The sequence below is a fragment of the Hippoglossus hippoglossus genome, chromosome 5 (assembly GCF_009819705.1).
Source record: "Hippoglossus hippoglossus isolate fHipHip1 chromosome 5, fHipHip1.pri, whole genome shotgun sequence".
Taxonomy (NCBI): Eukaryota; Metazoa; Chordata; class Actinopteri; order Pleuronectiformes; family Pleuronectidae; genus Hippoglossus; species Hippoglossus hippoglossus.
Window position 1 is genome coordinate 10,373,360 of NC_047155.1, and position 20,982 is coordinate 10,394,341.

The following is a 20,982-nucleotide window of genomic DNA, read 5'->3' on the forward strand; positions in this document are numbered from 1 at the left end:
AAACATGCACCAGTCAGCCAACACACACACACACACACACACACACACACACACACACACACACACCCACACACACACACACACACCCACACACACACACAGTGGGACACTTTAGAGTCTCCTCTCTTTGTCCTATCTGAGGATCTTCAGCATCTTCACCTGAGCTGCTCTGGGACGATCACACATCTTTTTCTCCCTTTTACAGAAATCACTGCCCCTCCGGCTGATTCAGCAAAGCTCCTCTCATCCACTTACTATAAATCATCATCTATTAACTCAGAGCTCAGGCTGCTCCCTCTCTCTCTGGACGTGGCTCACATAAACATGCTAAAACTCCTGCATCCAGCTCAGAGTTACGACTGTGGCAGGGACTGAGCAGATCCAAGGATTGGTGCAGCATAGAAATGCTGACTGTAGTGGCCACACATCTAAAACAAAACCTGCTTTTACTATGAAAACTCATGTTATTGGGTGAATTTTGTATCGTTTGTGAAGGAGCAGGTGCAGATACACGATATCACACACTTAAAGTGAGTGTGTAACCACAAAAAGTCAGAAATCACACATGGACACACACTCAAAGCCTCATCATCACTCACCAGCTCTGAGGCTCAGGGGTAAGCTGCTGGTGGAGTGCTAGAGAGAAACCAAAGAAGGTGCCGTGGTCTCCCAACTTGTGCAGAGTGTGGGTAGTATCCAGGTTGAAGCCCCGCACTTGGCTCGTGAGGGTCAACAGCAGCCAGAGGAGGGTAGTCCAGCCATGAGAGGAGCAAGATGAGAGGGAGATGGTGTTCCCACGTCCCACCGGTGCTGCCATAGCTGGGTGCAGGTCCTTCAGCAAAGCAAAGTTCAGCTCAAGAGGAAGCACAATGGAGAAATAAGGGGGCAAATCCTGTGTGAGTGTCCTTTCCCTCCTTCCCTCTCCCTTGTTTCCAGTCCTCCCTCGCTCGGCCGTGCTGGCTCTCCACTCCGTTTGCTGCTGTCAGTCTGGAGAGCAGGCTGTGAAAATGTGGCTGCTGCTAGTATGTGTGTGAGTGTGTTTCTCCCAGTGCATGTGCGCCTCCCCCCTCCTCTATGCTCACAGGGAGACAGAGGACAAGTGCCTTGAATAGCCCGCTCACTCCTCCTCCCCCTCCTCTCTCTCTTTCAGCCTCCCCCACCCTCCATCCCTCCCTCCCCTTCTCTCAGCTGACATCAACACTCAAGGGACTGCTGCCAAAATACCAGGCAAGGTTGTCAAGATACTTGGAGGCTATTGAATAAAGAGGAGGGAGAGAGCAGACTGTTTTATCTGTGGAGTTCACACGGTTCCAAACTGCGAATCTCCTTCTGAGGCCGCACGTTGCTGCAGGTGCTCGAGGGAGAAACACTGAGGGACAAACCTGGAAGTTAAAAAGCATCTGAATAATAAAAAGGTTGTTTTATTGTACTCCAGGACTCTGGAGCTTGAAAGGCCTGATATCTGACTTCTGGTGGCAGCGATCTGGAATGAATGTGGGAGACAAAAGGGCCCGAAATGTGCACAGTGACCCGGGAAACTTTATTACAGACCTTTTCTGTAAAGGCAGAGGGGGAGAAACGGATGAGCTGTGACAGAGCGAGGTTTGGACAGACATAATCAGGGAAATTGCAGGATTATGATACAGCAATCTCATCTGATCTGACGTGAATGATGTGTCTTATCTTAGATAATAGCTCCAACAGCAGAATACCAGACTCTCTGCATTGTCTCCATGAGCTTCACCCACAGCTGCTCCGGTTTAACCAGCTGATTCTTTTTTGTTTCTCCCGAGTCGATCTGTGTGCAGCTGTCAGTGAGTCACCTCAACTGTCCCACACTATAAAACTCACACTCAACAGTTGCACTGACACAAACAGGTGAAATATTTAGTGTATGGGGGTTTCAGGAGGGTCTATTTCCTGCAGCTTCTGGTAACTCTCTTATAAACGAGCTGACTGTGGTTTGAAGTCATCAAGGGGGATGTGACTTGAGGTTTTTGGGGTTTTCATACAACAAAAGAAGATAATAATCGGCAGGCAAACCTATGGTGAAAACAATCACAAGAGTCTGCCCAGTTGTCATAGAAGTAGTCAAATCTTTATTTTCAATTTCTAAAATAGTGTCTTCTATTGAGTCGATATACTGCAGCCTATATTTAAAGTTGACCTTTAGAATAAATATATTTTTTCTCAACAAAGCCTTTTGGAAACTGTTGCAATAAACATTAAAAGTTAGTGAATAGCAAATAATAATCTGGAGAGAAAAAAATGTTTCTAAAGTGAGATTTGGTTTTGACTGTCATTAGTTATCTCTTATCAAGCTGACTAAAGTGAACTTGTTCCTTTTCAATCTCAAACTTATTAGAGGAGAGGAGGGACTGATTTATTTCACTGTATAACTGGAACCTTGGTGGAAAAAGTCCAAATTACTCAAAACCAAGCCAAATAATCACAATCTTCGCAAATCTATTATTACCTACTCATGCAAATACAAATTAGTCCAATCTGGCAACAGCAGTTTAGATTTTAATTTAAGTGTTGTCCTGCTCGATCAATATATCTATTATTCAAGTGATCCCAGGTGTCTGAATAGTCACTGGAAAATCCAAATGAAGACTCAAAGATTTAGGATTAATTACGGAGCATCAATTGCATGAACAGAAATAATAAAAAAGCATGAAAAAAAGCCTGGTTTTACAGCGACAACACAAAATATCCCAGAGACCATTCTGTGGAGCTTTAGTGGCATGTAATATATGTGGTGCATTGTAGGTGCATGTGTTTTCAAACAGAAAAATGGTATTAAATAATGAATTTACTGAATGAACTTAGTTTGAGTGTTGACAAAAAGGCAAATCTGCACATTAAGGAGGTTTAAATTGACATAAGATGAGTGTCTTTCCTGAATGTCTACACTCACCAGGTTCCAGGACGGAAGAGGTAGATCTCCTCATGTGATCTGGCTGGCATCATGAACAAGCCTCTGGTGTCTGCCCCCTGCTGTACTTAAGTGGTATTTAAAAACAGCCAAAGAGTTTTTATCTTTATTCACCATAATGAAAATTCTGTACATAATATGTTTGGTTTGGATCAAAAATCAAACTCTTCCATCTTCTTGTTGTGTGTAACGTCTTGTTTTCAGTGAACCTGTCTGCATCAAATTATTTAGTTAATCATTTTAATTAATTAGTTTACCTCAATGGACAATTTACTTCAATTCACTTTATTAAAAAACACAAACATGTGCCTAATGCTTATAAAAGTCATTAGGATTCATCCACTGGGGACCATGAATATCTGCACAAGCAGCCAGAGCATATAAAGGAAAACAAGACTAAGAAGTTCAATCTTTTGTGACTGAAACTTGTTATCAGGTATATTTATTATATTTATTTATATTTATAAAAGATTTAAAAATATCGAGATATAAATAATGGCTTCATGTCTGTTTGTGTTTCCATGCATGAAGGAAAGTCTCTATCTCTTTGCAGCATCATGGCCGGAGACACACTGGGGAGTTTTTCCTCTGTCAGCAGCTGCTCCCACACACAATTCACCAATGCAGAGCCCTGAATCTAAAACCTGATCAAAAAGTAGATTTTAAACTGATATCCACTAACACACTGTCTTCCTTGTCCATTGTCTGTGTGCCCGGATGTGAGATATTCTGTAAATACCGCAGAGGAAAAAGGATAAAAGGAGAGGAATGGCGTGGGATGTCGAGAAAATGCTGAAAATATCGTAATGGCTCCTCGGGCTGGAGGCCAGAAAAATATCGCCTTCAGACAGAGGACAAGGAGGAGAGATAGAGGAGAGAAGAGAGAGGAAGACAGGGACGTGAATAGAGGAAGAAAACAGCGATGGTGGGATGTAAAGATTTTCTGCCACGCTGGCCATGACTCGGACATCTCTACACCGTAGTGCTCATTAGCAGTTTGAGCCACACTTCAAGGAGAGAGCTTATTTTAGACGACAGGCAGGCGGCAGCAGCACATGTTGGCAGGGTCATTTTTCCCGTTAGGAGCCCAGTCACGTCGATGACTGAAATAGCCGCAGTCAGCACAATTACTGTATTGATTAATGGATATAGTGCGGGATGCTTTAAGAGGGAGGGGCCGGGGTTATTATGGAATTAAATGCAAGCATGGCCCCTCTGGCTCTTTAACCGCACTTGATCCCAGAGTAGCTTTTTCATAGAGTAGGTGGGTAGAACTATAGAACATTATGGATCATACAACAAACCCTGATTTCATTATAAGATGATTTATGAAGTAGGCTAATAGATTACAGAGTTTCTCCACTGCTTTGATGCACTGTTAGAAAATACATTCGTTTTTTACGGAGTGACACAAACACAACAAAAAAAAATTCCATGAGCAAAACTGCAAAGCTTCTCTGGATAGTTCTGATAATGCATTTGCAGTTGAGATCACTGCGTTGAGAACACTTTATAATACAGCCTGTGATTTACAGTGTACTTTTGGTGTCGTGACATACCATAATACTGCTCATTTCAAACAGGTACTTGAAAAGTGGAGGGAAACAAGAGAAAACACTTGAATTACAATTGGAGATTTAAAGGAAAGAAGAAATTAATTAATTATTTAAATATTTAAGAAAAGAGGAAAACTGCAATATATTCGATTTGATAGAGAATAAATGGAAACACCTCATTCTCACACTTATATATTTGTTCTTTATTCTCACAGGTTGCTATTATAGTAAAACCGTTAACTTTCTTGTTGAACTGCAGCTTCCCTAATGCTCAATTACATAATTAATGTATATAAAGTAGTTAGGAATATTTACTCACAGAACTTTTTATCACCGATACACGCCTGCAATGGGAAACACATTGCACATGTTTCAAAACCTAAACATCTGTCACGTCTCTGGTATTGTGCATGTTGGCTAAGTCATGTCTCAGAAGAAGGTCATTGTTCCTCGTGAAAAAAAAATGTCCACTGTGAAGAAAGGCCTATTTGTTCATTTTGTACATCCCCAGTATCTTTATGAAAGAGACAAGAACTTTCAGAAATCTGTTCTGCAGTTATTTTAAATGAACTAAAATGTTATGTGACTACGACACCAGGAACGAGCCATAATCACCAGCGTCATTATCAACCTCATATTATTAGAAGTGCAACTGTTCCTTAATGTACAATCACACAACCGAAATGGACTCAGGACGACAGGATAAAATGTTCGTTTTAATAATCCAGTCTACGTACTTGGGCTGAATAGGCAAAGGCTTGTATTTAACGATCTCTGGAGATGCTTTAGGTTACACAGCACAGAGGGTGTTGTTGGAGCCTGTGTGGCTTTCTTTTGTTGTGCTGCAGATTCATCCAGTGTAAGTGCTGCATCATTCTGGTAAAAATTGCTTAATTTTAAAGCAATTAAAGGCATCCGATGATTACGCTGTGTATTTCTGTTGTAGACATCAAACTAAAAGTTTTAAGGTGGGAGTGTGTCCGCCTCCATAATTATTCCCCTAAAGTTGAAACAGAGCAGTCAACCATGTTACCTGGTTCATCAGGTGGTTAAAATGAAGTCACCTGGGATTTTAATCCTGGATCTTTGCAAGAAAATGAAACAAATGTTTTTTGTCAGGTTTATTTATTAGCATTTGAAACCACAATCCTGTGTAGCAACAGGTTAAAGTGCACCCTTCTCTATACAGAAGTGGGGTGGTGGCGACCTCTAGTGGCAGTTTGAGTTCATTAAAAAAAAGGTAAAGTGGACTCGTAGTTCAACTGAGAGAATCTATACTTCAGGGCATCAGTTTTAATAGTGATTCTAATAATATTTGCCAGAGAATATGAATGTAACTGAGTTGTACTGATGAATAATTATCATTATTATTGACCTAGATGTTTGTGCTCTCACTGATTTGAAATGTGTGTTTGATCTTTCCTTTTTTTATACATTCAACACTAAAATATATACATGATCATATTTAAAAATTGGACACTGCTGAACAAATATACTCTGAATAGTTAACCAGCAGCAATACGCAGCAAAGATTTCTGGTAGTTAAGTTATAAAATTGTACTTTTCCCCAATTGAATATTTTGAACATGAATGTGACATCTAACAAAGCAGCTCTAATACAGACATCCACTCACACAGTCCCATGAGAAAGGTGCTGCAGCCACACCCGGTGTCTTTTTATCTGGTAAGCAGTTCAGGCCTTTGGGCCATATGATGGGTTGTAAGGTGGATGTGCCATGTCCTCTGAATATGGTGGCGGTGGTGGATAAAACTGGCCAGGAGGTGGAAGGAAGTTCATCGGCGGGCCCGGGGGAAATTGAACTGGAGGGTAAGCTGGATGAGCTAAAGAGGCAGAAATACATATTTAGTTTATTTTTAGCCTGCTAAAAATGTATGAATTTTTTTTGTTCTGTAACAATCATAATAAAAAAAAAAACATGAAAGGAGCAGGGTGTTGTTATTGTTTATTTTTGCTATTGTATATAAATCTATAAATTAATTTAAAGATTGCCTCAAACACCTGGGCACTGTAGTTCTTTTAGAAAATATGACTCTATCAGCATTAAATAGTGAAGTTGTTGGGGACTATTTTAAGATGCAGATGAATACATATTAGTATTATGATGATATAATTGATATATCAGGCTTTAGTTACACAGGCAGTAGATGTTAGTTGGATCAATTTATTTCTGGTTTTGTTTGTTTGTGTGTGTGTTTGTGTGTGTGTGTACGTGCGTGTGTGCATGTGTGCGTGTGTGCGTGGATTTGTGTGCGTGTGTGTGTGTGTGTGGATTTGTGTGTGTGTGTATCGACACTACAAAGATATACTATATTACCAGGCCTTTATAACTTAGTGCGTGGTATGCAACACCAACACTGACTCATTAATGTGAATCAAACAGCACTCACCTGCTTCCATGTATGAATGTGGTGGTGCTGTGGGTCCAGGCATGCCTCCATATCCATGCAGGCCAGGCACAGGCTGGTAGCCTGGGTAGGATGGATGAGGGGGGTGCGGCTGCACGGGTATGTTGACTACATGGGTGGTGGTTGTCACAACTAAAGGTGAAGTCATAGATTTAGTTTGACAATAGGGTAAACTGAGATACACTGTCATTTGTTGGAGAGATTCAACATTTCGGGAAACACCCAACTATATCTGCTTTCGTGCCAAGTTCCAAAGGAAACAAAACATTTCCTACTGGCACCACTGAAAGTGTATTAATCAGCACTGTGTTTTACATCTGGTTATGATTGGTTGAGCAATTGATCCAGCTTCTCCAAAAATATGCAGTATGTACTGGTTTGAAATGATATGACATGAATTAAGCATGACTTAAGTTAGCACCTACAACTATTGGCTTTAACGTCATATTTAGCTTAGGATACTGGCAGTGGAATCCAACTTTTCATGTAGTATTTCCCAAAATGTTGAACTTTTCCTAAACTGTAACTGTGGTCCCCATAGATTCTATTTAAAGATGGATGACGCCTCTCCACTTCTTCTCACTATCCAGAAATAAAGCCAAAATAAAATACGAATGCTACCATCTTACGGAGTCTCCTGCCAATACACGCCATAACATTTTTTATAAAAACTAACCCTTGAACACACAATAGTGTGGTAAGAACTACCAAAATGACAGTAACCATCTTTGAGTAAAATGTATTTTACTTCTCCATATCCAATCCACTAATGTGGAGGAGTACATTATGACGTTTTTACAGTGTAGTTGCCTGCACAGAGTAAACTTCAACAAAGAAAGTTGTCCTACTTTGGTTTGGTCTTCTTCGACAGCTTTTGTAAATCAAGCAGCAAGGACACACGCAGCAGATGATGAGAACCAAAAACAGGACAAAGGCAAAAATAGATCCAAAGATGACTCCAAGGATTGAAAAAGCAAAACCTGATGACCTGGGGGGACATTTAGAAATGTTACTGAATGAATTTGATCTTTTTTTAACCCTTTCACGCATGGAGGTCACTACAGTGGGCAGCTATTCAACAGATATTTTATTGCATAAGCCACTACACTGGACGCTAGTGCATCGTCCTATGCACTTCCAACCATTGGTTCTTTAAATCCAGACCAAGATGGCAGACAGGCAGCCAGAGATGCCAAGTTGCTCCTGAATATCCGTCTAATTCTTCTATGTTAGGAGACCCTCACAGTTAAAAAACATTTATCACGTCAAGTAACAACCAAGGAGTCATATACTTGTATTGATTTGAGATTTGGAGTAGATTCTGATCTGCAGCAGTATCTTGTGTCAAAGTCTCCACAGCAGCACCACAAGCCACATTGCTGAGTTTTATGGTAGAAACCATCCGTGTCCAAATAGCTACTACAGTGATTCATTGGTTTGTTAAGTACATATTTCCTTCAATTGAGTACAAACATGTACATGTGGAAATCTCTTTGGCAAAGCTGTTAAATGCCCAAAGAGGAGTAAAAGCATCTCGGGAAAAAAGGCTGTCATTATTCATGCATGAAAGGGTTAATACTCAGAGTAGCCAGTGAACCGACAGGAAAGCATATTCTGTGAACTTTTAAAATCGTTTAACCAAAAAGTGACACCAATTTAAAACCGCAACACACCTTCGATCACAGTATTCTTGTTTTGTATGAGTTAGGCGGGTGCTTTGTAGTCCACTGCAGCAGTGTATTGTGTTACAGTTTCCACTACAGTACCACAAGCCACATTGCTGAGAGATTACAGAGTTACAGTGCGACTACACAACTTTCATTCACATAAAGTACATGTCAATACAAGCTCAATTACAAGTGTTAATGGTCCTCCTGTGAATTAAAAGTTGAAATCGCAAAACGTGTCGCACCCGATTATTCACTCACATTGCTTCACTGGATCCTTTCCCCTCGGTGACTCTTGACAAAACAGACAGAGCGTGTCCCAATACCTGCTGAATAAATACCAAAAGAGAATTCACCCCATACAGACGGGAGAAACTGCTATACGATGTATTAGGATACGGAAATGACTCTGACTACACTGAGGCAACCATTCAGCCTGTCTGCCTGCAAGTGACCCAACAACATTCCTCAGTGCATGTGAAAGACACACGCTGGAGAGTTTGTTCCAACACCCATTGCAGCAATAAATTAATGTAGGTAGTTATAGGTACAACAGACCTAACCCTCTTTTTTTATTATTATTCTTTAATTCAGAACTTAATAAAATGATCTGAAGACTTGAAACTGAAAGCAACTACGATTCAGTGGAAACTCAGTTCAGGGGTAGGTGTAGCATTTTTGACATTTCGGTTTCGTTTCCTGTAAAATTGAGCAATAGGGTAAAGTAACTCCACCCAAATTGTTCTTGTCTGCATCACCCACTCTCCTCTAATTCAAGCACTAAATCCTATGCATCAGCTCTATTCTTCATATACTGTCAAATAAATTCACTATTTGAACCTGTTCAGTTTACCTGCTCTGCTCTTGCAAATGAAAGCCTCTTGGTTACATGTCTTAATTAATTAAAATAATGAATTAATCATGGTCTCTATAATTATCATTTCATAACAAAGTACTGTATGGTTGCTTTGTTTTTATATATATATTCATGTGTCTATTTTTAATTTATAGTGTTTGCATTTTTGTTTCTAGTTTTACGTTTGTATATATTTTGTATCTTTATGTTGGTATATATTTTATATTTTTAAGATAATATATGTTGTTTTATGTTTATGTGTATGTTGCATTTCTTTGTAACTGTCCTAAAAGCTGCTGGATTCCTAAATGTCCCTCTGGATCAATCAAGTACTTACATGTATCAATCAATTAATCAATCTTAAACTACAGAGCCCGGAGATAAACCCTTGTCATATTCTGTTCTTCTAAGATTCATAGAAAAGAGACGTTCATTCATGGTATTGCTGGGAGAGTAATTCATTCCCTCAATTTCTGTCTATTGCTTCAGGTTTTTCTTTTATCAGAACAAATCTGTCAATTCAGATTTGTTTATGTTATTTGTTTTGTGTAGTGTTTATACTTGACACAAATATACTTTCTCGTCTATGCTGAACATTCAATGATCAAAGTTTGGGGAAGCTGAAAATATATATTTTATTGAACTCTGCAAGAAAAGCAGTGTTTTAGTTTTTTTACGAAAGAAAAGTCGCACACATATTGTCAAAGTAGCATCAACAGCAATTATTCTTCAATGGGAAACAGAGGGAACAAGAATGGCTACAATTCACAAATACAAGAGAGTCACCTTGAAGAACCAACACTGGCCAAAGGACGAAGTTCACAGGCAGATTTGACACAAGGCGAATCCACGATGAGATACAGGCGAATCGATTGGTCGATACAGGGAACATGCACACTCTTCACAAATAAACTACTTTGGATATGTCACGATATTAGACCCTTGTCATTAGCTGATGTCTGGTCTGGTAAAATAAGCCACAGCATAGATTTGACATTCTGAAGACAATACCTGGGATACGAACATATAATGGAATTCTACTACTTTCTTTGACCACAATCAAAAGTTGAACAGTCAGGCATCTGGTCTGTCACATGAGCTGTGACTTCTTACAAGAAAAAAAGGTCACTTTAGTTAAAAACTATATTCAAGTCATTTCAGTGGGCAGAAAGCAGGAGAGGGGGCTTTACTGCAAAACACAAACGAAAACAAAAGGGACAAAGCAAGAAATACCTTTTTTTTTTACGTTTAGTTTTTAAATCTAAACAATAAAAAAAATTGCTGTAAAATCCTCACTGCAACATTGGTACTACCAAATAAAAGCTACGGTGAGAAAACAACTTAAAACAGATGTGACGTGGTAAATAACGGAATACTGCTTAAGAAAAGAATCCGAACAGTTTGGGTTGTAACTAAAAGAGCTGAAAGGCTTCGTGACAGTAAAGTACACGCTGAACAGGACACACTGCAAAATATTGTATGTTTTTTTTTTTTATCTAAGCCTTTATGAGGACAGTTAAGTACAAGTAACAGAACAATATTAGAAAAACAAAACCAAACACTCGAGAATAAATAGAAAATTTGACTGTAACGTGTTCTATACGACATGCACACTGTTAATAAGGTAATAAGGCTAAGAAGGCACAGTTGTTGAATTCGTAGATGAGCATTTATGAATGTTTGGTTGATTGAGTAAAACGTGCCGATGCATTTTAGCTCAGTTAGACACGCACGGCAGTAAGATGAGCGAATTAAAGTGATTTAAAATAACTTGAAACACATAAACACATACAAGTTCAATGTAAAGTTGACCTTCCTTGTGAGCAAGGCTTATCTTTGTATGTTGAATGTTCCCTTTTGCGAAGCAGTTAAACGACAACCCTGAAACCTCTGAATATCGGTAATTGACAATGACACGATTCCTTTCTACATCCTCCAGCGAGAAATAATACCTATTTTGCCGGTCAGTATTATGTACCAACACGTATGAGGCATTACACCAGAGAAAGTACATGAGAAAAGAAAGGCTTAAAGCGATTTATCGGTCTGCAGTGAGGTCATGGCAACAGACACCAAAACTTCTTCTCCCAAATTTGAATGTGACGGCACTGAGGGTGTTGGATTAAAGAGGTTGAGCAGGTTCGGCTGGTGCACGTCACAGACAAGGACTAGGAGGGAGATGTTGAGGCCTGTTCAGAAGGCTGGAAGATTGACAAAGCACTTCATATACTTTTTTCTTTTTACAATCAGACTCAGTGGTTTTATGTTTAATTCACCGAGATGACTAAGTTGGAGCCATTGAGAAATATAAAAACAAAAAGTAATCTCACCACTTCTATATCAAGTCGATCAAGACGTGTCAACATTTTCACCTGGATACTCTTCTACAGCACTTCTACAACGACGGATTCCCATATTAACACATGGATGAAGACCCTCTGGGACAACTGTCATCTTGATCTAGATCACGCATTTCAAATTATGCAAAGTTCCTGAATGCTGCAGCATGTTTAAAGTGGCTGAGAGTGTGGCACTGTGGTCCATTATCCAGTCCGGGGTGCGATATATTCTGGGTTGTATGCGGGCTGCGTAAGGAAGTCTGTGTGGGCGAGCGGAGCATTGGGCCCCGGCTGGGCAGGAGGCTGTGGAGGGTACGCTGGCTGGCTGGGGGAGAACGCAGCCTGGCTGTAAGGCATCGGGTTGGGAGGGTAGGTGGGACCGGCTGCACAGAAAAAGGAAACACAGCATGAGGATGAAAGGGTTGAAAATGCTTACAGAGTAACCACAAGTTCAGTTTTGCCGAGAAAAGTCACCATAAATGTGTAATTTTCCTGTTTTACAAAATCCAGACATGACTAACTGCAAACCATCAGCAGTTATTCCACCTCTGCTTCCCCGAATGCAGCTATTTAAGAACCAAAATTGCAGACTGTGCTCAACGTAATGTGACATTACCTTGTGTTAGAGACTGCTTTTCTATAGCATGCTGTGCGTTACTAAAACACTATACAATCATCAACTTTGTGTAATGACAATCCTAATCCTAAAACTAAAAGCATGTTTTCTGTTTCTGTTTCTGTTTTCATTCCCCGTTTGAGAAAAACTTCCCTCTTAAATAGGTTTAAGCGCACAGACAGCGATCATAAGAAACAAATGTGTTTTAACTGAGGAACATGAGTTTCATTTTGCTCCATCATTTGCAACATTAGAAAATCCAAGATGTGGCCACCTTTAAAAGAGTTGAGAAGTAGGTCCTCATTCATACTGTAGGTGGAGCCCAAGTTCAGAGGCCATTCTAATTTAAATTTAGTTGTAGGCATTTCACAAAAAGGCAAATAAGCTTTAACCAACAAAACAGCAATCAGTTAATTTGTCCATTCATCAATCTTTGGCATCATCATTTAGTTTTTATTTATTGAAGGAAAATGTAAAACGTTTCACTTTTGTTCTTGTTTTTAAAAGCATTTTTGTTGTTGTTGTTTTAATCTAATCAATGAATGATTATCATCGTTGTTTTTGCTTATGTGTAAACAGGAAGGCGTCTTTACCAGGACAACAGGCTGTTGTCACAATCATACCGGTCACATTTTAACTATAATCATGAAAATAAAATCCACACTCACTGGCTTCCTGATATGTTGGAGGTGGCCCTGGTGTGAACGGCTGTCCCTGGTAGGGTACTGGGGGCATGGGCTGAGCTCCGTACGCCTGGGGCATGGGCTGAGCTCCATACGCCTGGGGCATGGGCTGGGATCCATATCCTGGCTGCACTGGTACGGGCTGGTAGGGCTGGTACTGGGGCCCCTGGAAGGACTGAGGATGGCCGGGTGTTGCAGTCGGCTGCTGAGGGTAATTCAGAGGCGTGCTGCTGATCACTGTTGTGTGGGTGGTGGTAGCTACCACAGCTGTAAGTAAAGACAAAGGAGCAACAAGTGAGGACATACATTTTGGAAATACACGCGAGCTTAAAAAGATCACTGGGGCTGACAGAATCAAAGTACCCCACACTGTCTGCTAAAATATGTAACTAGGTTGACCAGCATTTGAAAACGGGAAGTACAAAGTCTTACAATATTACAAAGAGAAGTTGAGGTTTCACACAGAGAGCTCATCTTGTTATTCGTAGGACTTATTTCAGATGACTTCCACATTAACTTAACCAATTATATTACACTTTAAGACTTTTTAAGACCATAATGAATTCAATTTAAGACCTATGTCAAGTAAAACATACGAAGGAATATCAGTCCCAGAATTAGCTTAGTAGAGAATAGCCCCCAAAACACAAAATTATCTTGCAAAATACAGGAAGAGACAGATATCCATAGTCTTTCCCACAGCCACAATGAGTGCACTGCGATCAGTTCTGACCGGGGTGTTTGTAGTTTTATTACAGCGTTTTAATATCTGTAGCGATGAGAAAGAACTACAATTTAAAAAACTATTTATATTAAGGCCTTAAATTCAAAGGATTGAATTTTAGAATCTTAAGACCCATATCAAGTCAACAAGACTTCCGACAAATTGACTGTCCTATTAATGTTAACGATCACTAAAATTATATCACACTTTTACAGTTTCATTTGAATTTATTCTCTAAAATGTATACTCAACGTGTATACAGTGATCTGAGCTTTATCTGCAAGAGGAAGTGTGTGTGTGAGGTGCAAACTGTCCAAATTTCATCTGTACAGAACAACAAAATGGAAAAAAGAGTGTGTTTGGATTTCATTTTGATTTGTAAGTTAATGTGAAACAGTCTCTCAGTTTGATAATCAATTCACACGGTTTTTCTGTTTTGTAATATACCACCAGTCAGGGAAAGCATGTTACTGGAGTCATAAACATGCATATAAATTCACAACCAAACCAGAAGAGAGAGAGAGAGAGAGGGGGAGTCAGTACGACCACTTCCTGTAAATGACGTGGGAAGTTTCCCCCGCTGCAGTTGTCATGGAAATTATGAGTCAAACGAGGTGGAGCTCTCACATTCCTAGATGTGATCCCAACATGCATCAGCCCGATTCAGGGAATCCACAAACTTGCTTGTGTAGCATGTGCCAGAGCGAAGTGTCCGCATGGCACAATGTGAACAAGCTGGCTGAAAGAGCAAACTGACAGGAAGTGCAAGAGTGTGTGTATCATTAACAGGAGTTTACATGATAGAGAGCCAACACAAATACACACAACGTTCAAGTGCTTTCCTCCAGTGGGGGGGATTTTGAGAGGAGGGTCAGAGGGGAAAAACAAATGATATCTAGTTGAATAACTGAAGAGAAAAGATTAAAAGCAGCTCTCTGGAAACTGACACAGAGCTCATAAAAAATGAGGCGTCTCTTTATTATTATTTCTCACAAATCATCACACAAATGTAAAACTCCATGTGAGAATCTCACCCTTCATCGGGTTAAAATAAGGGATTTGAAACTTTTTGGTCTGGCTTGTGAATTAGTACTTGGACTCATATACGAGGAAATCTCTCTGTTTACGATACATCTATGTAAAAGTTCATGTGTGTCTTTCTTAATATGTCAAACTCTTCAGTATGAAAGAGATTTGATGGACAGAGACAAAAAGAAAATATATGATCTGCCTCTGAGACGTAGATGAAAGTAAGAAAGAGGCTTTGTTACAAACCTCGAGGGAGTAATTTTAAGATTTTTCACAAGTCACACTTAATGAAGGGGTAGGTTGACTAGTTTGATTCTGACGTCTTGTCTAAAAAATTAAAAAACCTTCTTGTGGGAACATGCAAGTTGCACAAAAGCAGGAGTGGTCACAGCCAACAGCAGCAGTAGTTAAACCATAATGTCTGTTCAGATAACAACCCACATGCATGAGAACAAGAGCACCAACCAAAACGCTGCGGCAGGAAGATAAAAACAGAGTGTGTGTGAAGTTTGGTGCACTAATGAGTACAGTGAGTTACAGACAGTGTGTGGGATTAACTCGATATACAGTAAACTACAGTGGCCATGTTCACTGCAATGAAGGAACATGTCGTTCCTAAATTATGTGATTAATCGCAATTTTCACATTTTCCGGAGTTTGTCTTCCATGTATGAAGAATGCAGCAGGAGATTGTTTGCGTTAGATGCATCACAACAACAGAAAAATGTCCGGAAATTCAGAGGAGGGGGCAGAGCCTGGTTACAGCATGAGGGAGGCAGGACATGACGTATTAATTCCACTGTGGAAGTCACACTTTTTTGTTTACAGCACATCACATGTCCATCCGGCGTTAGAAACGTCAACAACACAGCCACTCGCTCGCTGTGAGTGAGTGAGACATTTTCCTGCTGTATTCTCACATGGGCTCTCTGTGACATTTTACTAGGGCACTGGCAGGTAAAAAAATTGCTGGAAATGTCCAGAGCAACTGACCTGGACATTTGCGTTCTCACATACAGCTTCTTGGAAAAGTTCAGGAAAATGTTGAGTGCATGCCTGAAAGCAGCTACAGAAAGGAATAACACCCTGGCTCTGACGACACAGATGCTGATGTATTTCTCATGGAATTTGTTAACTCTAAGAAAGATATGGATAAAAACAATATGTTTTAAAACCCTCTCATATCACAGCAGCAAAAAACCTTAAAGTTTGATCTAAATCCAAATCTAAAACTATTTATGATAACTACACAAACATGAAATAAGGATCTTCACAGTCCTTGACTTGAGTGAAAAAGATATTTTTTTGAATTGAATTATGCTAGTGTCTCATATAGTTGTGATTTAAGGAACATTAGACCAGTTTGTTCTCTGCGAACCCAAAGTCGGTGTTGTTAGTAAGACCTAGTTACTGCAGTAATAAAAATCATGTGGTGGGTGGGCCAGCATACCTCAAATGAGTTCCCTCATGTTCCACTTTTAAAATGAGACAAATACTCCAACACACTGGAAACCAAGAGTCTGACTCCTTCTTTTAAATGGACGAGAGAAAAAAAATCTGACACTTCATGTAGGTTGAGAAGCTCTCAACACCCAGACAGCAACTCAAGAAATATGCTGCTTGTGTGCAAGAAACCAGCACGTGTGTAGCAACATGTCGCTGCTGCAGTAGCAGCACATGTCTAGAAGCTGTCAATGTATTTCTGTTGTATCTCTGCTGTGGGTTAGTATTAACTGCCTGTTAATGTCATCGTTTAAGTTTTGGCACATGTTTGTCACTGACTCTAGACAAATGGTCAATGCTCAGACAACTTTAACATTCAAATGAAAGTGAAAGTGGTCTCACACTTTGGACTAAAATCTTTTTAAATTGGTCATTTAATTCAAATATTTACATTTGAGAAGCTGACAACCGTATTTTGGGGTATTTTGACTCACTGACAAACTGTTTCAGTTTAAAAATTCCTTGATTTTGACAATAAACTGCTGACACTCGAATAATCCGATTATTGTAAGGTTTAGACATAGATCAGTGCTACAAGAACTACCTAAAATCACAGAATTAATCTTTAAGAAATAATTATATGATCTTCTAGTTTTAAGTTTGGTTCATGTCCCATCCACTGACATGGAGGAAGCAGGCTTTATGACCTATACTGCAGCTAGCCACCTTTTGGCGATCAAGACGCTTTGGCTTCACCCTTGAGGAGCAACCATGTTGTCGATCATTATATAACGTCTATAATAGCATGCAAAATTATAACTTTCTTACATCCCTCTACATTATCTGTTTTGGTGTTTACAGTACGGCTTACAAATATCGACACTGCTAAGAAAATCCAAAGACAATTCGACACCAGTGCCTCACTGATACAAAAATGTTTGTGTGTATGTATAAAAAAAAAAGAAACAAAACCGTTCTTGAAAATCTAACTTTTGGCCAAAGAACTAACAACAGTCAGGATGAATTGTTGGTGACAGGCTACTTACGTCGTGGCTTGCGGCAAATTTTGTACAGGCAGCAGCAGGGACAGACACAGCAGCAGATGAGGGTGAGCAACACGAGGACGAGGCTGACAATACCGATGATCATGTGGAACGGTGAAGTATAAGTCACAAGCGACGGGACATAACTGAAAAAGAAAAAAAATACAGCAAAATTAATCACAAAAACATTGAAGCTGCCATTTCTTTACAGCTACAGATTAGTAGAAAAGATGCTGAATAATGTCAATCCTACATCATGGATATAAGCTACACAATCTAGCACTCCCCACATCAGCTATGCCTGCTGCTGCACACTAGAGAACAATCGTCCTGACACTTCAGCGTTCCTGACTATCGGCGTTGCTGATTTTGAGGCTGATCTGAGCAGAATATCTGGCCAAATGATCCTGAAGATTGAAGGGGTTGAGAGACATAATCTTAATATCATCTACTGAATCGGGGGCCTAACTGATTTCGAACATGTTTGATATTTAGGACTTGAAACCAGGGAGACTGATTTAGTTTGAAAGGAACAGCGACTGGGCGAGTGAGCTGAAACCCACAATAGCCAATAAAGCGAGCTGACTGTGAAGCGCCACCAACAGCTGTTGTGCTTACGTCCTTGTGTTTAGAAACCAAAACATGGCGGCCTAAGGCATAAATAAGGCTGTGCCAGGTGTAGTGTAGACAAGGATGACAAACTTGTGGAAATGTGGCAACAGTTTGAGGGCTTGTTTAATATGTCCTAATGTTCACGCAAGACATTACACAAACAAACCCAACTACCTGACGACACTGGCAGCCCGGCTGCATGTTTGTTTTTTACCCAAGTCACTGGAATCGCTATACAGAAAAAATGTGTATAAACGCCAAGTGAGTGGTCCTGCGTCTCTCGACGGGATCCTCTAGCGTGTGCATTATCACAATTAAAAGATTACAAATCGGTTACATCTAACATTATGTTTGTGATTTCCAGTGATTTGAAAAATCACTGGAGATTTGAGATTCCTCTAGTGTGAAGCAGGCATTAGAAAGGTCGTGACTGCTGGAGCTACATTTAGCTGGTTCACCCCAACTTCATGCTGGTGGTCGTGCACAGGAAGACACTACTTCCTGTTTTATAAGTGCAATAATCTTTGCATAATGGGTTGCAACAGCAACATCTCTATTATGATCACACAGGAACAGAGAGAGCACACAAAGACAGTTCATCATCAAGGAGAGAATAAAATACAATACCAGTCTTCTTGTTTGCTCTCAGAAAGGTAACTGAAAGTATCTTGACAACAGTATCTGTTGTAGCAGGTACCACAGCAAAACCCACGGTAGCACGTTTTGTATGCGTGATAAACGTTGCTCAAATCTGTGTAGGAATCACACTCTGAGTCCCTGGCTGTAACAGAATAGAAGAAAAAAAGAGAAAGGTTAGCCTCCGTTACGTTACTGCCAAAAATACCGGGTCAGCGAATACACAAATATATGTACAGATCCAATACCACGTCAAAGTTTAAAAGTTTCTCCTTAATTAAAATGCAACTTTCTGTTCCCGGAAATCACCTCTTCTTCACTGCTCAAAAACAGCACCTGCACTGTACTTTCACCGGCAAGTACTGTTTTTCAAGCGGTGAAGAGGAACTGTTTAATACTAATAAAAGGTCTTTTGTTTTCATTAACTGTGGCTGCACTTTAACAGCCATGCAAAGGAAGTAACTGTTGTGTATTCTTAGATGTATTTATCATTCAGTTGTGACTGCCAAACTAGATAATAAAAAAAGTTCTATTCATGGCATTCATTCTCTTGTTGTATTTGTTTTTACATTAGGGTTTAACCTGAGCCAGGCCATACAACAATGATAGCGATCATCACTTCCATGCCGGGTTAGACAGGGTTAAAAGGATGTCATAAGGATGTGTACACATGTATTTGTGCGTCTGTTTTAAAAAAAAATTATTTCTTCACTATTCCCTGTCAAGTTGATGTTCCCCTTGTGACTAAACATTTGAAAGATTTTGTCTGTATATAATAAACTTCTGATCATACATTTTTTTAGCTTGTACTCCGTATCGACCAATACCAAAAGGATGGAACATCTCTTATATTTTGAATATGTTGCCCTGGACCCTGGGAAATAATAACAGGCATTAACTGGTAAAACAAAGAAATTATAATACAACGGCAACTACATCACTAAAACATATCACTTTTGGTGAAACTGTTTTAGAGACGTGTCAATTAAACGTTGTGGTTATTTTAGAGGATGTAGTCCTCGGTGCTGTTGACCCGTATCATGCTATACACGGACGTTTTCTTCCTGTATTCCCCTCACGATCAATACAGCTTCGATCCTTTGTTCACCCTGTTTACACTAAATTACAATTTCATTAAGCACAACAAGCTCAAACTTATAACAATGCTACCTTCATGAAGCTTGATTTTAGTTTGTGGTGCTGTAAAATATTACTTTAAATACTGAATATATCACAGCGTAACCCAATGAATCAACACCTTTTTAAAAAATCTAAATAAAAATCAAACCTTATACCTTTCATAAGGGCAGGGTTTGTTTCATGGCTGCTTCAGACTTTGTAGGCTCTTTGTTTTATTTATGTTAAACGCAGTGTTATCTTCACTCTTTTGTTTCTCATTGTATTTTTGTTTATCCTCTATTTAACTATTTTTACTTTATCGTTAAATGCTTCTTCTTTGTATTGTTGCTCTCACAGTGTGCCGTGATGTCTTCATGTTGGATGTAAAGCACTTTGAATCCCCTTGTTGTTTCAATAAGGCCCAACAACTAAAGTTGCTGTACTAGTAACTGTAATAATTGATTGATTGAAGTCTCAACACATCATCATTTCTACTTGAAGCGATCAGATCCCAGTGATGAAAAGGGGACAAGCCCATTTGAAACAGCAGCAACACTGACAGCTAGCTAGTTGACTCGTTTAGGGTTAAACCGGTTTTCTTTGTTAACCCTCGGGTCTCAACACATGGAGCTGGGTTCGGTTGTTTATTAGTTGCCAAACTAATGTAAAATATCAAAATACCATTACAGCTACGTTAACTTTTCCCGGACAGCCCTGGAGCTAACGTCACTGACATCGCCCTGATTTTAAATAAGGAGCGTTTGAACCCCGAGCGCTAAAAAAAACCCCACAAAGCCCGAGTTCCCGAAGCAGCGTCGATGAAATGACGATAATTTACAGTTTTAAATGTCCACAAATCGCACTTACCGAATACATTATGGGCCAGAAAGGCACAGAGGACGAGCACAACAACACCGCACAGGCCTGACGCCATGGCTTCTCCTCCAGATTCCCGGATCCGGGCGCCGAGGTGGGAGTCTCCGCGGAGAGCCGAGAGGAGGAGCTATGTTCCAATGAGCTGCTGATGCAAAAGATCGTCTATACGTAGAGGTGAGTCACTCCGACGGAGTCCCGCCCTCTTCCTGGAAGTCGCTTCTCTTTTTCTTGTCTTTCTTCTTTTAAAATAAAGAAGAGAACAAGAAAGTAAACATGGGGATGTATACAATAAGGAACAGGGGACATATAGACATACAAGCCAGGGGTGTTTGTACAATATACGTATAAATCATATAAATATCCTGTAGAAATTAAAGATACTCAAAGTAGTACAGCTTTTTCATTGGATGATTTGGAA

The 20,982-nt window shown here is 39.8% G+C and overlaps 3 protein-coding genes across 7 annotated transcripts in view; all 3 read right to left on the reverse strand.

Moving 5' to 3' along the window:
• The window catches only part of itga7 (integrin, alpha 7), a 37,096-nt gene extending 35,985 nt beyond the window's left edge, over positions 1 to 1,111 (reverse strand). Inside the window, exon 1 of one of the 4 annotated variants that reach the window (XR_004613814.1) lies at positions 600 to 1,111. Coding sequence is in view for 3 of the 4 variants with exons in the window: in XM_034584989.1 (XP_034440880.1) it covers positions 600 to 817 (218 nt within the window). In the remaining variant the exon portion in view is untranslated. The remainder of the gene's footprint in view (positions 1 to 599) is intronic. The other 3 variants (XM_034584989.1, XM_034584988.1, XM_034584990.1) reach the window with 3 other exon arrangements.
• A 4,496-nt stretch (positions 1,112 to 5,607) lies between these two features.
• LOC117761271 (protein shisa-5-like) lies at positions 5,608 to 9,156 on the reverse strand. Of its 2 annotated transcripts, none has more exons than XM_034584991.1 (4): positions 8,850 to 9,146; positions 7,770 to 7,909; positions 6,904 to 7,053; positions 5,608 to 6,336 (listed from the first exon to the last, which is right to left on the reverse strand). In XM_034584991.1, coding segments are annotated over exons 1-4 (441 nt in total). In that variant the 5' UTR covers positions 8,852 to 9,146; the 3' UTR covers positions 5,608 to 6,187. The 2 variants fall into 2 exon arrangements, with proteins under 2 accessions (XP_034440882.1, XP_034440883.1); XM_034584992.1 differs by having other exon boundaries at positions 6,153 to 6,315; positions 8,850 to 9,156.
• A 2,526-nt stretch (positions 9,157 to 11,682) lies between these two features.
• On the reverse strand, positions 11,683 to 20,778 carry LOC117761631 (protein shisa-5-like). The gene is made up of 5 exons (XM_034585697.1): positions 20,556 to 20,778; positions 18,561 to 18,714; positions 17,325 to 17,467; positions 13,068 to 13,349; positions 11,683 to 12,166 (listed from the first exon to the last, which is right to left on the reverse strand). The coding sequence occupies exons 1-5, from the start codon at positions 20,620 to 20,622 to the stop codon at positions 11,988 to 11,990; spliced, it is 825 nt and encodes a 274-aa protein (XP_034441588.1). The 5' UTR covers positions 20,623 to 20,778; the 3' UTR covers positions 11,683 to 11,987.
• Between the last annotated feature and the right edge of the window lie 204 nt (positions 20,779 to 20,982).